The sequence below is a fragment of the Phoenix dactylifera genome, chromosome 12 (genome assembly GCF_051530095.1).
Source record: "Phoenix dactylifera cultivar Ajwa chromosome 12, Ajwa_hap1_PhDact_Kaust_v1.1, whole genome shotgun sequence".
NCBI classification, from domain to species: Eukaryota; Viridiplantae; Streptophyta; class Magnoliopsida; order Arecales; family Arecaceae; genus Phoenix; species Phoenix dactylifera.
Window position 1 is genome coordinate 20,026,909 of NC_143201.1, and position 16,070 is coordinate 20,042,978.

General features: G+C 43.3%; 2 protein-coding genes across 10 annotated transcripts; both read left to right on the forward strand.

Annotated features, from left to right (window-relative positions):
- The first annotated feature begins 3,635 nt into the window (after window positions 1–3,635).
- On the forward strand, window positions 3,636–6,581 carry LOC103701885 (Pentatricopeptide repeat (PPR-like) superfamily protein). Its single transcript, XM_008784104.6, has one exon. It carries the CDS (start codon window positions 4,221–4,223, stop codon window positions 6,360–6,362), a length of 2,142 nt encoding a protein of 713 aa, XP_008782326.3. The 5' UTR covers window positions 3,636–4,220; the 3' UTR covers window positions 6,363–6,581.
- A 1,492-nt stretch (window positions 6,582–8,073) lies between these two features.
- On the forward strand, window positions 8,074–15,967 carry LOC103701760 (putative mitochondrial adenine nucleotide transporter BTL3). Of its 9 annotated transcripts, none has more exons than XR_015972141.2 (6): window positions 8,074–8,676; window positions 12,923–13,226; window positions 13,587–14,057; window positions 14,172–14,271; window positions 15,624–15,680; window positions 15,883–15,967. XR_015972141.2 is itself a non-coding variant. In XM_088708912.2 (4 exons), the coding sequence occupies exons 1-4, from the start codon at window positions 8,333–8,335 to the stop codon at window positions 14,238–14,240; spliced, it is 1,188 nt and encodes a 395-aa protein (XP_088565038.1). In that variant the 5' UTR covers window positions 8,075–8,332; the 3' UTR covers window positions 14,241–15,131. The 9 variants fall into 9 exon arrangements, 1 of the variants encoding a protein (XP_088565038.1); XR_015972140.2 differs by having other exon boundaries at window positions 15,621–15,680; window positions 15,883–15,964; XR_015972138.2 differs by having other exon boundaries at window positions 14,172–14,294; window positions 15,621–15,680; window positions 15,883–15,962.
- The last annotated feature ends 103 nt before the right edge of the window (window positions 15,968–16,070 follow it).

Sequence of the window (16,070 nt, forward strand, 5' to 3'; positions counted from 1 at the left end):
AGCCCTCGGTCTGTTATAAAGGCAGTTTTCTCCTCGTCCTGTGGAGCCATCATTATCTGGTTGTAGCCGGAGAAGGCGTCCATGAAAGACAGCAGCTGATATCCGGAAGTCGCGTCGACCAGTTGGTCTATCCGCGGAAGCGGAAAGCTATCCTTGGGGCATGCCTTGTTCAGGTCGGTGTAGTCGACGCACATCCTCCACTTTCCGCTCGCCTTCCGGACAAGTACGACATTTGCCAGCCATTCGGGGTAGCTGACCTCCCTTATGAATCCTGCCTCCAAGAGCTTGTCTACCTCCTGGTCGACCACTCGGATCCGATCCGGGGCACAGTGTCTCTTCTTCTGTTTTACCGGTCGGTGGGTCGGGTCGACGTTGAGGGCGTGAGAGATGACCTCCGGGTCGATCCCAGGTACATCGGCCGCCGACCAGGCAAACACATCGACATTGGCTCGGAGGAATTCCACCAACCGGGCCCGAGCTCCCGGGTCGAGATTGGCGCCGACCCGGATCGTCCTGTCCGGGCGACCTTCCTCGAGGGGAACTTCGATCACACCCTCGGCCGGCTCCCCGTGCCGCAAGGCCACCTCGTCTCTGGCGTCGAGGGACTCGACGCTTAAGGCTTTTACGGGCTTCTTCCCTTTGAGAGTTGCTAGGAAACATTGCCTTGCGGTCGGTTGGTCACCTCGGACCTCTCCAATCCCAGCCGCCGTGGGGAACCGCATGAGCAAGTGGTACGTAGAGACCACCGCGCGAAGGGCGTTCAGTCCGGGTCGTCCGAGGATAGCGTTGTAGGCCGAGGGAACACGGACGACCAAGAACCCGAGCCGCACCGTGGCTTCTGCGGGTGCAACGCCCGCAGTCACAGGCAGCTCAACGACACCTTCGGCCGAGATAGCGTCACCAGTGAATCCTATGAGGGGGGTGGATGTTTTGTGCAACAATTGTCTGGACAAGCTCATCTTTTGGAAGGCCTCGTAAAACAAAATATCAGCTGAGCTTCCACTATCCACAAGAACACGCCTTACATCATAGTTTGCCATAGTGAGGGAGATCACCATGGCGTCATCGTGGGGGGTCTGAACCCCCTTTACATCTTCATCACAAAAAGTGATTACATTACCGACCCTCTGCCTCTTTGCGACGGCTGCTCCTGACGCTTCAGTCGAGCCCCCTGCGTTCCTCTCGGGCCGGGGGCAGCCCCCAGTGATAGTGTGGATCACGCCCGCGACGGGTCGATTCTGCTCCCGAGGCTCCTGAGGGGCCGGGTCGGCCGGACGCGGGTCTGCGGGGGGACGTCGGTCGTTCACATATCGACCGAGACGCCCTCGGCGGATGAGAGCCTCGATCTCGTCCCGAAGCTGGAAGCAGTCTTCGGTGTCGTGGCCGTGGTCCCGGTGGTACTCACAGTACGCCCGAGAGGGCCTCCTCCCAGGAATCTTCTTCATCTGTCTCGGGACCGGGAGGTCCTCCCGCCCCTTGATTTCCATGAGGATCTAGGCCCGGGGAGTCAGGAGAGGAGTGTACCGGTTGAAACGTCGGGGCGGAGAACGAGGGCGTAGGGCGCCGTTGTTCCTCGTCGGCGACAGGCTTCTGCGCCGACGTTGAGGCGTCGGGCTCCTCCTCTGGCGTGCCTCTTTTCGCCTTTTCTTCCCGAGCTTTGGAGGGATCTCGGCGGCCTCCTTGCTCCGGTGGGCGGCCGCCTCCTCGGCGTCCGCATACTGGTTCGCCCGGGACAACAGCTCCGGGAAGCTCCGCGGCAGGCGTTTGTCCAGGGAGAAGGTGAGTCTGCCCTTTCGGAAGCCACGCTTCAGGGCTGAAAGAGCCACCTCCTGGCTCAGGTTCCGGACTTCCAGCGTAGCCTTGTTGAAGCGGGTAAGATAATCCCGCAAGCTTTCTCCCTCGTTTTGCCGGACATCAAAGAGGGAGTCGGAGACCAGTCGCCGCCGGCTACTGACGGCGAAATGGGTGATGAAGAGGCGAGTAAACTGGTCGAAGGACTGGATTGAGTTAGCCTCCAAGCCGGCGAACCACGCCCTTGCCGGGCCACGGAGGGTCGCCGGGAAGGCCTTGCAGAGGAGAGGATCTGATGCTCCGTGGAGGAGCATAAGGGTCCTGAAACTCTCGACGTGATCCCGCGGGTCCGCCGCCCCGTCATAGGGCTCGATCGCCGGCATTTTAAACCCCGGCGGATTCGGGGTCCGCAGGATCCTCGAGGCAAGCGCCGGCTGGGAGGAGATCTCCAAGTCGGCGAAGGGATCTTTGGAGTGGCCCTTCAGGACCTGGAGTTGTCGGTGGAGATCGTCCACCCGCCGGTCCAGGGAGCGCGACCGATGGGTGGGAGACAAGGAGCACCGAGAGGGGGACCGACTGGAGCGCGGGTTCCTTGAGGACTGGGGGGTCTGGGAACGCGCCCGGGCCCGCCTCTCGTACCCCGCGCAGCTCCGATGGGAAGGTCCCGGCAGAATGGACCGTGCTCGAGAATCTTCCTCGCGCCGGCGCTCCTCCCCATGGGAGAGGAAGGAGCGCGGGTTGAGGAGGACAGGTGAGCGCTCAGGGAGCAGCGGCTCCTGGGCCCGCTGCGGCGCTCGAGACATCACACCCTGCAGGTTCTGCACTACCTCCGCGAGGGTGCGAACCTGCTGGGCTAACTGGTCGAACTGAGCGGCTTCGACCATCTGAATGGGAGGTGGAGCGGTGGAGTGTTGCTGAGAATGTGTTGGAGACGCAGCGGCCTCCCGGCCGGAGGCGCGAGAGGCCCCGCGACCGGAGGCATTGGAAGCTCCACGACCACCTCGCCGTGCCATTACGATCGCTCTGAGATTCGGTCCCTTCCTCTAGCGCCAACTGTTGCTGGTGGTCCAAACCGAGAACGATTGGCACAGCGGTGTGAACGGGGTTCCGTTTGAGTTGCCTTGGTTGGTGTTGATTGCGCTCCACCTTCCACCGGAAAACCTGCAAGCAAGCCTCGCACCACCACTGGGGTAGTGGGGGCCCTCCGACGATCAAGTCAGAGGAGATTGGAGAGAGATAATAGTAGCAAGTAAGAGAATGCTCTGGAAGTTCTTGCTTACCCCCCCTTCTCCCCCCAGCCGCATATATACCAGGCTGGGGGGTCCTTTTGGGGGGTTGGTCATCGTGTAGCACGATGGAGCTGCCACTGACATGGCCGTTACAGGGCGTCGTGGGGCAGCGCTGGGTACGGCCATGACAGGGCGTAGTGGAGCTCCGCTTTGTACGGCTGTTACAGGGGATCGTGGAGCAGCGCCAGATACAACCGTTGCAGGGAGTAGTGGAGCAGGAGGCTGCGGCGTGCCTCTGGGGAATAGCCTGTCGTTGTCGAGAGATGTCCGACTCGGGGTCGGGCTGCGGAGACGAAGATGTCCGACTCGGGGTCGGATTGCTGGATCAAGGGGCAGCCGACTCGGGGTCGGGCTGCGGAGCCGAAGATGTCCGACTCGGGGTCGGATTGCTGGATCAAGGGGCAGCCGACTCGGGGTCGGACTGCGGAGCCGAAGATGTCCGACTCGGGGTCGGATTGCTGAATCAAGGGGCTGCCGTAGTCTTCCTGGGCGCGCGTGCCGGTCACGTGGGGCATGGTGGCTAAGTTCCCCCGTAACACTATCCTACTAGAAGCAAGAACAGCTGCAGATTCCAGATCCATCTTTAATGAAGCAAGCATATTTGGGCCATCATGGCGATAGCAGTGCCCGGGGTGTCGTTAACTGAGATGCTCGGCCCATCCTTGGGGTATGACTAATATCTACACTAGTGCCATTGAACTTACTATCATTTTAGACTTTATTGATTAAATATTTTATATATTATCTTTAATTTTGGATCATTTTAAAAATAAATATATATTTTATAATTAAAAAAATTGTAAGGTGTATGAAACTCTACTGAAGAGGTTATGTCTCTCCTCCCCAGATTCGTTGCACGCGACGTATTGTCTGGTAAGTGGTTATGCGCGAAGAGAGACATAACCATATAAATCTAAAAACTGAAAACAAACATAAATGCGCAAGGGGGGTGAGGACATGGAAGGATTGAGAGTGTAGGGACTTATCATAAATTCAGAGCCAGACAAAGGGCCAAGTGAAAAGTTTACCTACAAAATTTTCTCCTTCCTTAGCATTGCCTGCTTTCCCCTCCATTGTCCGGCCATCTGAGCACTCTCTCCGTCCCTCCATCCCTCTCTCTCTCTCTCTCTCTCGAACGGCATGCCCTTCTTCCGCCGCATTCCCTCCCTTCGTTCCCTCCCCCTCATCTCCTTCCCCAATCCAATCCCCCGCCCGTTCTCCCAAGCTCACACTTTCCCACTCCCAAACCCCCAACCCTCCCCGCTTCTCCAAATCCCACCTCTCGAACTCACCAAGCCAAGCCATGGCGGAATCGGATCCCAATCCGTCACCATCGACGGAATCTGCCGTCTGGTCTCTCAATGCTTCGACGACGGCGACAAAAAGCTTCGGTCTTTCCGACTTGATGTGACCGCAGAACAAGCGGTGGCCGCCGCCGCCCTCCTCGCAGAGCGAGAAGGCTCGATGGTGGCGCTAAGCTTCTTCCACTGGGCTATCGTCCGCCCGGAATTCAGGCAATTCATGCGGTTCTACATCACGGTGGCGAGCTCGTTGGTCGGGAGGGGGAATTTGGAGAAGGCCCAAGAGGTCATGAGATGCATGATTACGAGCTTTTCCGAGATCGGGAAGCTGAAGGAAGCTGTGGAGATGTTGTTCGACATGCGGAGCCTGGGGCTGCCCCTCAGCGTCCACACCTTAAATTTGGCGCTTAGAATTGCTGTTGAGTCTGGCTCGATAGCATATGCTTACCAATTGTTCGTGGAAATGCCGGTAAATGGCGTCTTTCCGAATACTTGCAGTTTCAAGACAATGATTGCCGCCTACTGTCGAGAGGGCCGTGTTGCCGATGTCGAGAAGCTGTTGAGGGCGATGGATGAGAAAGGTTTCCGTGTAGATAATGCAACCTGCACTTCGATTGTGGAAGCGTTTTGCCGCAAGGGTCGCTTTGGCTGGGTTTTCGCTCTCTTTGAGAAGATGTCAGAGATGGGCCTGGCTCCAAACGTCATCAATTACACCGCTTTGATAAATGGGTTGTGCAAGAAGGGAAGCGTGAAGCAAGCATTTCAAGTGTTGGAGGAGATGGTTGGGAAGGGGCTGAAGCCAAATGTTTATACCCACACTTCATTGATCGATGGGCTGTGCAAGATTGGGTGGACTGAGCGAGCGTTCCGGCTGTTTCTGAAGCTTGTTCGGAGCGACTCATACAAACCAAATGTGCGAACTTACACTGCAATGATTGCAGGGTATTGTAAAGAAAACAAGCTTAATCGAGCTGAGATGTTGTTGGCGAGGATGTCTGAACAGGGGCTGGCACCAAACACTAACACGTACACTACTCTGATCGATGGGCATGCTAAAGAGGGAAATTTGGATCGAGCTTATGAGCTGATGGACCAAATGAAGAGACAGGGTTATCTTCCAAATGTTTGTACATACAATGCAGTCATTGATGGGCTCTGCAAGAAAGGAAGGGTTGGAGAGGCTTACAGGATGCTTCAAGAAGGATTGAATCAGGGTTTGCAGCTGGATAAATTCACTTACACTATTCTTATAAGCGAGCACTGCAAGCGAGGCCAGACTGCTCGTTCTCTAAAATTGTTTGATCGGATGGTTGGAGCCGGTTGCCAACCGGATATTCATACATATACCACCTTGATCTCTGCATTCTGCAAGCAAAAGAGGATGGATGAGAGTGAGAGGCTCTTTGAGCGATGTCTTGGGTTGGAGTTGGTTCCAACGAAGCAAACTTATACGTCAATGATAAGTGGTTATTGCAGGGTTGGAAAAGCAAGCTCTGCTTTGAGAGTCTTTGAGAAGATGATCCAGAATGGATGTGTAGCTGATTCAGTTGCATATGCTGCTTTGATAAGTGGGCTTTGCAAAGAATGTAGACTAGAGGAGGCACGAGCACTTTATGAGGCCATGTTAGATAAAGGTCTGGTTCCATGCGAGGTCAGTCGCATTACATTAGCATATGAGTACTGTAAGAGAGACAAAACTGATGCTGCTATGTCCGTGTTGGAGAGGCTAGAAAAGAAGCAGTGGGTCCAGACAGCCAATATCCTAATTAGAAAGCTCAGTTCCGAAGCGAAGGTTGATGCAGCATGTCTGTTTTTCAGCAAACTGCTGGATGAACATTGCAATGTTGACCGCATAACTTATGCTGCATTCCTAAATGCATGCTATGACAATGATAGATATTCTGTTGCCTCCAATCTTTCTGAGAGGATTTCCAAGGGAATTGTTGGCTTTGGCAGAGAAAATGGTGTTGGAGTAACTTGAGTTGCCTGGAGTTTTTGAGCCATTATACCAGTTGCTTCTTGTTTCATTTGAAGGATCGATTCATTCAATCTCTGGGTATATGCCTGACGAATGGAATTCTCAGCAATCTGTGTAGATGTCTGGATTTTTTTGTGATGTACACATCAGACAAATATTGAACACATTGCTATGTAGGAAGTTTCTAAGACGGGGTTAACAAGCAATGCCTTTTTTTTTTAATTCCATGGCAACTGATTTTTCTAAAACTGCTTGGCTCCTATGGAATTCAAGGAATTGCCTTTTGCTTATTAAGTCGTGACAAAAGTGTTTGTAAGTGCAAAGAAGTCATAATTTCTGGCACTTAGGGGCATTGGTGTCTGAGAAAACAGTGAGAGACTTTTTTTTTTTCTCTCTCTCCAAAAGTAAGTTCAAGAATGTTTTCTTGCATTCTTCCACCCAAATCCTTGCAAGCTTTTGAATTAGATTCGCCATTTCGGTACCGGATCTTGTACTGGTACCACACTAGCATTAAGTCAGTACAGTATGATACAAAATTTTTTCGACGTACTGAGTATTGATACGCCATCCATATCAGATATCGATATCGATACCGAATCGGTATGGTGTAGGTCGGTACGATGAACCATACTTTGAACAATATCTGATTTAGAAACCCATTCTAATGAATGAGTAGATCACGGTGCAGTTGTAATACATATAGTAATGGGGCTCATATTCTTCTCATGTCAAACACGGTCGGTAAGCATCAGCTCAAGCTTCATTGATCCAGATCTCATGTTAAAGGCGAGAGACGAGTAGAGTGCTCCCTCCCTAGAATCCTTCATCTGGAGAGGATCTGGCAATAGCATGAAAGAGTTTGCATGGTTGTGGACTTGGTCGTGTTTTTTTTAACTTGCTAAGGTCAAAACTGTAGGTGAAGTTAGTATCGGTGAATGGCTGTGATGGGGAAAGAGGTGCCTCTGCTCTTTTTTTTTTTTTTTTGACTTTGAGAAATTATTATCTACGCCGTGTGCACCATGTGGCTCTGTATGTAGGCAATAATGTCCGCTAGTTTCTATAAACCTTGTTCATCAAGCGCATTTTGGTGCATCGTTATAAAATTTAGTGGTCGTGATTGGCTGCACCAGCATAGTCATATGTGCAGATTACATGGTGAAGCATATTAATATTGGCATCCCTAATACTAGTATTTATATGGTGAATGAATAACTCTAAACTAGTTGTGGTTTCATTTTAGATATACATAATAGATGTGACAATACATAATCAATTTTTTTTAAAAAAATTATCAACAACTCAAATAAATTTGGTGAGCTAGTGTATAGATGGAAACGAGATCAGTTAAAATAACTTAATTAATAATCTACATAATTCTAGCACAACAGAGTTTTCAAAGGAGATAAAGATTTGGTTAAAAATAATGAGATAAACTATTAGAAAGCTAGTTGAGCAGATGGGTGCTCTTTCATAAATATAAAAAATTCTGCTAATCAGAAATAAAACTTCCTCATAGCAGGCCATGCGGCACGTGTAGTTACCCCGCACGTGTACTAAACGTGCCCAGCCATCCACGGCCGGCATTCCGCCGCGTCCCCGCGCACGTTAGAGACCACCGGCAGAGCGGTTGCATGTCTCCGACGCCGAAAGCCTAAAAGAAGCACGCACACAAGTTGGGAGATCGATGGAAGCTATGCCGAATCCTCGCCACTATGAACGGGACAGATTCCCGATAGAGAAATAAAGAGATAAGAATATATTTTTATTAAAAAAGAAATAAGAATATATTTTTATTAAAAAAGAAATAAGAATATATCCCCGCACTCCCTTCTTCCCCAAATTCCTCTCCGCCCATCCCGTGCCGGCCGGCGCTCCCCCCGAACCCTAAACCTGTAAACCGTCTCCTCCGAAGCCAATTCGCTCCCTCGTTTTCTCGATATTAGCCTTTTTCTCTCGTCGATCTCGTCTCCGCAATGCCGGGGCTGGAGGTCTGGTTCCGCGACGTCCTCCCCTCCCGGATTCCCTTCCCCGCCGAGGACCCCGCGCTCATCGTGGCGGGAGGGCTCTTCCTCGATTCCTCCGTCCCCAACTCCCTCGTCTCCTCGATCTCGGTCGCGAATCCGGCGGCCTCGGCTGTTAGATTGGTTGCTTCTCGCCCGAAGCATTTCGTTCTGGGGCTATTCCGGTGGGGGAGGGCCGATGGTGTTTGGTTCTTGTCGGTGAAGAAGAACAAGTTTAGAGCTCAGGGCGCAGGAGCTGGTGCCATGAACACCATCAAGCATCTGTGGGCGGGGGCTGGGGCTGCAATGGTTTCGAGGTAAGGAGGTAGCTGTTGGTTGTTTTGTTCCCTGCTTTTCCTGTTGTTGCTATTATTGGACGCTGAATATTATGTTCCGTGAATGATTTAGTGAAGTTGATGTAGAGCAAATTTTTAGTTTGCTGTGCCTTTGTATTCGATAGTAAAAAAATTACGTTTTGTGCTGTTGATAGCTGCGATGTCTCAGTAGCTGCTGTTATTGGCAACATTAACATTTCATATCATATCCAGACAATTCCTGTCATCCTTATGATCAGGAGTCTGTCTTTAGCCAGTCTTGTAGGATTAACCTAATGAAATTTTGTATCTTTTTGAGCATTCAACCTTTTCTTGTAGGTGCTAGGTTTTGTAACAATAGTTTGACTGAGGAATGGTTCTTTTGAGTAATGGGAGGATTGGGTTGGTATGGGATGGAGTTGTCGTCCTTCCAAAACGTACTAAAATTATAAAACCACTCCCACAGTTTTGTTGTCAGATAGTTCAATATGGAAGTAAGGGCTTGGAGTACCAAATTTGTGTCAAGAAATTTCATGCAGAGATTACCTTGGCCCTTGCTAAATCATACTTTATTAACTGTAATCAAGTTGAGCTTTCTTATGATGATAAACTAACAGCAAGGAGGGGAGTCTCTTTGTCCAATGTGGATTAAGAAAGAATAATCAAATAGCGATGAGCGACTTCTATATCTCAGGGAGAGAAATTTTAAGTGGCATCCTTTGAGAGAATTAATTGATGAATCTTTAGAGTTTATACAAACTTAAGGTCCATGCACAATTAAGTTCTGACTAATTGAAATTGTCTTTAAATCAATAAGTATATGATCATTTTGACACTTCTTAATGGCATCAGCTAAAGGTTGAAGTTTTCAGATAAAGCTTTTATTATGTTGTCGTTGGTGCTTCATATGAGTACTTTGTTACTACACACTCTTTATGGTAAAAATGCTATGACTTAGTGAGTTTTACCAGTGTACACATGAGCAATACATTTGGTCTAGTAAGATGAATTCTTGGCTTGTTAGAAGGAATTGTTTAAATCATGGGTTGCTGTTTCACTGGAGTTATGTGAAGCATTTGGAGAACAAATATATCTTAATACTTGTCCAAGGAAAAGAAAAGAACATTTTGTTATTTTTGTAAGAAGTAGTGCACATGAAAATGACTTGCAAAAGAGGGTGCCAATTGATTGAGTTGGTAAAGTCACTAGGTATCAGATGCCAATGAGCTAGGTTTGATCCCACCTTCACCCCAATTTCGCTTGATTTTCGCCCATCCTAGTCCTTAGAAAGGAAGACGAAGATGAAGAGGAGGAGAAAGAAGAAGAATTATTTACCAAAATTCTACTAGATTGATGAGTCAACATTGAAAATAAAAATCAAGATTTCTAGGGGTAAAGAAATGCAACCTCTCTATTTTTTAAAAAAGATTTCCTAAGATTACTTATAGTAGAAATAAATGATGAGAAATAAATTGCTCGGATCTTTTTTCTTGTTTTTCTATTTTCAGATTTTATTCTGATTTTTTGGCTGAAATTCTGAAATTTGGAGGGAAACTGCTGAAACAGCCAAAACCGAAACTTTACTGAGGGAATTGTAACTAATACTATATTTTAAGTTGTGATGATTTTTATAGATGTTTAGCATCTATTGAAGTTTAAGAACTCATCTCCCCAATCTATTGAATATTTTTACTGGATGTAATGGAAACCATATTAGTTTTGGAGTTAGATCCTTGGTGATCTGGTTGTTATAATTAGAGAGAAAATGAATGTCTGCATGTGCTATCAGCGAGCAAAATGATGGGCAGAACTACAGTATTAATTTATGGTCATCATGTCTCAGTATTTGTACCATATGCATTGAGGTCTTGTTAGTGAAGTTTCTAGAGCCATATAGGAAATTATTATGCATCCTGTGTTTTGTGTTCTTTAGAGTCTGTTTAGTTAAATAGCTTCATGATATTTTTTGATGCCAATTGTTCAAAACTTTGCATATGATTCCGTCAATTGTTTCAACAAAATTCCTTTGGTTAGAAAGCTTGCAATTTTCACGAACTAATTGTTGAGCCCTATTTGGCATTACTATAGGTAGTAGATCCTTTGTTTGTAGAGCTTCGAGTAATAGGGTTTTTGCTTATAGAGCTTTTAATAAAAGGCTGTTTACTGTTTAGTAACTACAATTCTGAAGTATTGTTGAACTTTAATATCTACTTAGTAACCAAATTGAGAAGGTACTATTAGTATCAAAAAATGATAATAAAAGATACTATATAGTACTTTCAATTATCTAACTATTTGTACTATCAAAAATTGTTACTAAAGTTTCTTAATTTATTAATTATTTATCTTGATATTTTAATTTAGATAATGTAATAAAAATACTTTCTATATTTATTATAAAATATAGCAATATCTCTAAATTTGGAGGGAAACTGCTGAAACAGCCAAAACCGAAACTTTACTTAGGGAATTGTAACTAAAACTATATTTTAAGACCTTGATTGTGATGATTTTTATAGATGTTTAGCATGTATTGAAGTTTAAGAACTCATCTCCCCAATCTATTGAATATTTTACTGGATGTAATGGAAACCACATTACTTGGAGTTAGATCCTTGGTGATCTGTTTGTTATATATATAGAGAGAAAATGAGTGTGCATGTGCTATCAGCGAGCAAAATGATGGGCAGAACTACAATATTAATTTATGGTCATCATGTCTCAGTATTTGTACCATATGCATTGAGGTCTTGTATAGCAAAATGAGTGAAGTTTCCAGAGCCATATAGGAAATTAATAAGCATCCTGTGTTTTGTACTGTTTAGATTCTGTTTAGTTAAACAGCTTCATGATATTTTCTGATACCAATTGTTCAAAATACTCTTTGCATATGATTTTCTCAATTGTTTCAACAAAATTCCTTTGGTTAGAAAGCTTGCAATTTTCATGAACTAATTGTTGGGCCCTATTTGGCATTAGTAGAGCCTTTGTTTGTAGAGCTTTGAGTAATAGAGTTTTTGTTGATAGGGGTTTTAATAAAAGGCTGTTTACTGTTTAAGTGTTTAGTTACTACAGTTCTGAAGTGTTGTTAAACTTTAACATCTATTTAGTAACCAAATTGAGAAGGTACTGTTAGTGTTAGAAAATGACAATAAAGGATAATATATAGTATTTTCAATTATCTGACTATTTGTACTAGCAAAAATTGCTACTAATGATTCTTAATTTATTAATTATTTATCTTGATATTTTAATCTAGATAAAGTAATAAAGATAATTTCTATATTTATTATAAAATATAGCAATATCTCTATAATATTATTCTATTAATATAATATAATTATAACATAATAATATGATATTGTTATTTAGTAAAATATTATAATAATATTATAATATAATATCATTATCATATAATTATTATGTTAGAATTGTAATAACGATAATAATATCATATTATTATGGTACAATACAATACAATATAATATAATATAATATAATTATATTATCATTATATTCTATTGTCAAAACTATATTGTAAAGTATTGTTAATTTATAAATTATTTTTATATTTTAATCTTAATAATATAATAAATAAATTCAAGGTCCTTAATTGCATGATCATAGTAGAAAATATACCAACTTAAATATTTATAGCAATAAAAATATTTTAAATTTATTTTAAAAAAAATCCATTGCTGGGAGTCAAATGTAGATTTCTTAGGTGAGCTTTTGCCATCCAAAAAAGAAAGTGCTTTCCGATGCGTCTCAAGTAGAGCTTTTGCCTAAAAGCTCTAAATTTGAGCTTTTTCCTAGTAGACCTTTTTTTAGTTTTTGGAGGAGCTAAAAAACTATTTTAAATTTTTTACCAAACATCTTAAAATCATCCAAAAGAGTTTTTGGCTGTCCAAGAAGCGCTTTTTGGCCCTTCAAAAGCAATGCCAAATGGGGCCTTAAATGTTTAGTTGGGTATATGGTGAATCAGCTTCATAGGTTGCATATTTCTTTCATAGATATTTTTTAGATCATAACATATTACCTAGTTTTATGTTGCATGAGTAAATTTTGCATTGTGATCGAGCTTTTGACAAAGTTGTTAAATAATGTACCATTCCTTTAGTTCTGGAACTGAATACTTGAAAGAATTTCTTTACTGTCATATGTGTTAATGATTTTAAAAACTAGTCATCTTTTTTATTGATGTCACCATTATATTATCTTTCCTGAACATGATGTCATGATGTATCAGAACCTTTGTTGCTCCTCTTGAGAGACTAAAGTTGGAGTATATAGTTCGTGGCGAACAGATGAATTTATTTGCGCTTATCCATAAAATTGGAACCACACAAGGTTTGAAAGGCTTCTGGAAGGGCAATTTTGTCAACATTCTTCGTACTGCTCCATTTAAGGCAGTAAATTTCTATGCATATGATACATATGGGAAACAACTTCTCAAAATGTCTGGAAATGAAGAAACAACAAATTTTGAAAGGTTCCTTGCAGGTGCTGCAGCTGGCATCACTGCTACAATACTATGTCTGCCAATGGACACGGTATGCGTCATTTGGTTGCATTTCATCACTTTTGGGGCCTGCAATTCTTATTTCCATTATATATTCTGTATTTACTTTGTCTGAGATTAGGGATTAACTGTAGCACTTTGTTCCCAAATGTTAGATGACAAGTAACCAGGTTATTTTGTGAAAAATTGCCCCGGTTGTTTTTGTTGTGAGATAGCATTAGCTAAATAATATCAGGAATACTCTCAGGAAGCAGCATATCTGAAATTCACTGGTCTCTTCTGAGAAACACTATTATTTTCATTTGTTTAAGAAGAAGCATGTTCTTTCTGCAGTTTCCCCTTTTTTTCCTTCTTTAAAGATGTCTCTTTGCATACAAGCTTTAAATTTCAGATCCGTACAAAGATGTTAGCACCTGGAGGGGAAGCTTTAGGCGGTGTTATTTGTGTTTTCCGTCACATGGTGCAAACTGAAGGGTTCTTTTCTCTTTACAAGGGATTAGTACCTGCTCTTATTAGCATGGCCCCTTCTGGTGCAGTTTTCTATGGTGTTTATGATATATTGAAGTCAGCTTATCTTCATTCACCTGAAGGAAAGAGGAGGATATCTCTAATGAAGCAACAGCAAGGTAAAGATGTGAATGCCTTGGATCAACTAGAGGTGGGTCCTATGAGGACCTTACTGTATGGGGCCATTGCCGGTGCTTGTGCTCAGGCTGCCACTTATCCTTTTGAAGTGGTCAGGCGACAACTACAAATGCAGGTTCAAGCAACAAAACTCAATGCTTTTGCTACGTCTGTGAAAATAGTCGAGCAAGGGGGAATCCCTGCTCTCTATGCTGGCCTGATTCCCAGCTTGTTACAGGTATTTAAACCAGTCATCTGAGAACAGAGTCATTTGTGTTCTCTATCTTTGGATAAATTGTTAGTTGATAGTTTCTAGGAATTATCTCGTTAAATCTCCTCTTTTCATTTTCAGGTTTTGCCCTCTGCAGCCATTAGTTACTTTGTATACGCGTTCATGAAGATAGTTCTGGAAGTAGAATGAACACGGGGCTAATTGCCCTCCACAGAAAAAGGTGTTCTGGAGGTGCTCTAGCTGGTATAGTTTGAGCATCTAATTGTTTGCACAAGGTTGTTTCCTCCTTGCTGGAGGCTAAGGCTCTGTTTGGGAGAGCTGTTAGTAGTAGAGCTTTTGGAAGTAGAGCTGTTGGAAGTAGAGCTGTCTGAAGCAGAGCGTTTATAAAAAGCTGTTTGTTGTTTGGTAACTATATTTTTAAAGTGCTGCGACACTTTAACATGTGTTTGGTAAACAAACTGAGAAAGTACTTTTGTATGACAAAATGACCATAAAGAACATTGCCAGTATTATACAACAGAGCATAATAAAATATAATATGTATTAATACATAAATATATGATATAGTATAATATTAATGTAATGTAATATAATATTATTATAATATAGTACCATAATATTATGTATTATAGAATAATAATTTAATATAATATTAAATTATTTAACATAACATATCAATGTATTATGATATAATGTAATATAATATTATATTTATAATATAATACAATAATAAATATGTAAAATATTATAATTATTAGTGTAAATTAATTTTTCATCCTTTTAATGATCATTTCTCTCAAACAAATTTTCTAGCTAGGTGATAAAATTGGTTAAATAATTACTAATATTTTTATTTATTTATTTATTTAGATCAGATTATTTGCTACTTACTCATTATTTTTTTATTTATTTTATTTAGTTATTTATTTATTTATTATTTTATTTCATTGAAATATAGAGGGGTCGCCGACCATGGGTGGTGGCCGACATGGTGGCTGCCACCGTGGCAGCCACGAGCTCCCAAAACAAAAAAAAAAGAAAAAAAAAGAAGAGGAAAAAGGAATAGAGGCAATGACATTGAGAGGAAGAAGAAGATAGAGAGGGAGAGGGAGGGGATGGGTGAGAGAGGAAGAGGTGAGATGAGGGTTTTGAGGGAAAAAAGTGAGATTTAAATGGAGGTATTTTGGTCCAAAAAACAGCTTCCCGAAAAAGCTGAAAACAGCATTTTTGGAAAGCTCCAAATTAAAGCTTCTCCCCATAAGCTGTTTTCAGCTTCCCTCAAAAGCTGAAACAGCTTTCCGAAAATTTTATCAAACACCATTTTTTATCTAAAAGTACTTTTGAAGGGACAGAAAATACTTTTTGGCCCTCCAAAAGCTCCCCCAAACAGAGCCTAATTCGGATATGCATTTACGAAATTCTCGACATTACTCCATTGCTTTTGTGAATTTTAAAGCAGAAGAGCATGGAGTGGCTACTGCATGATTACATGCTTGCACCTTCACTTAAGATTCAGTGGAGCTCTTCCCTTAAATTCTTCTCTCTTAATCATGCTAGTTTTGTACTCAGCAGTGACAATGGAGGTCAGCAAGAGCAGTCAGCTAACTGACAGGATAATTCATGTAAAAAGGTACATTCTTGACTCCATGTTTGGATGCATCTCTCATAAAGAACATTTTCATGTTTTGCCATGTATTGCTTGATTTGTTCCCTAGGATCTCAGCCATTCAATATTTTCTCCTCTGCCAATTATCATAGAAAGATCAGTTTCAAGAAATATGCTCTATTTTCTCTCCATGTCTCAGCAAGTCTGCAAACTGCACTCATTTCTGGGCCTAGTTTAACCAGTGGGGGCATTGCTCTACTACCAATCAACCCAAGATACCTGAAGCAGCAGCCTCGGCTTCCACTCAGCAAGTCATACAACTACAATAAGATAACACAAGGGAGTTGGAACACCAATCTTGACGGCCACCACCTGCAAGTTTATAGCCAAATGAAACTCTTTACCGGCCCATA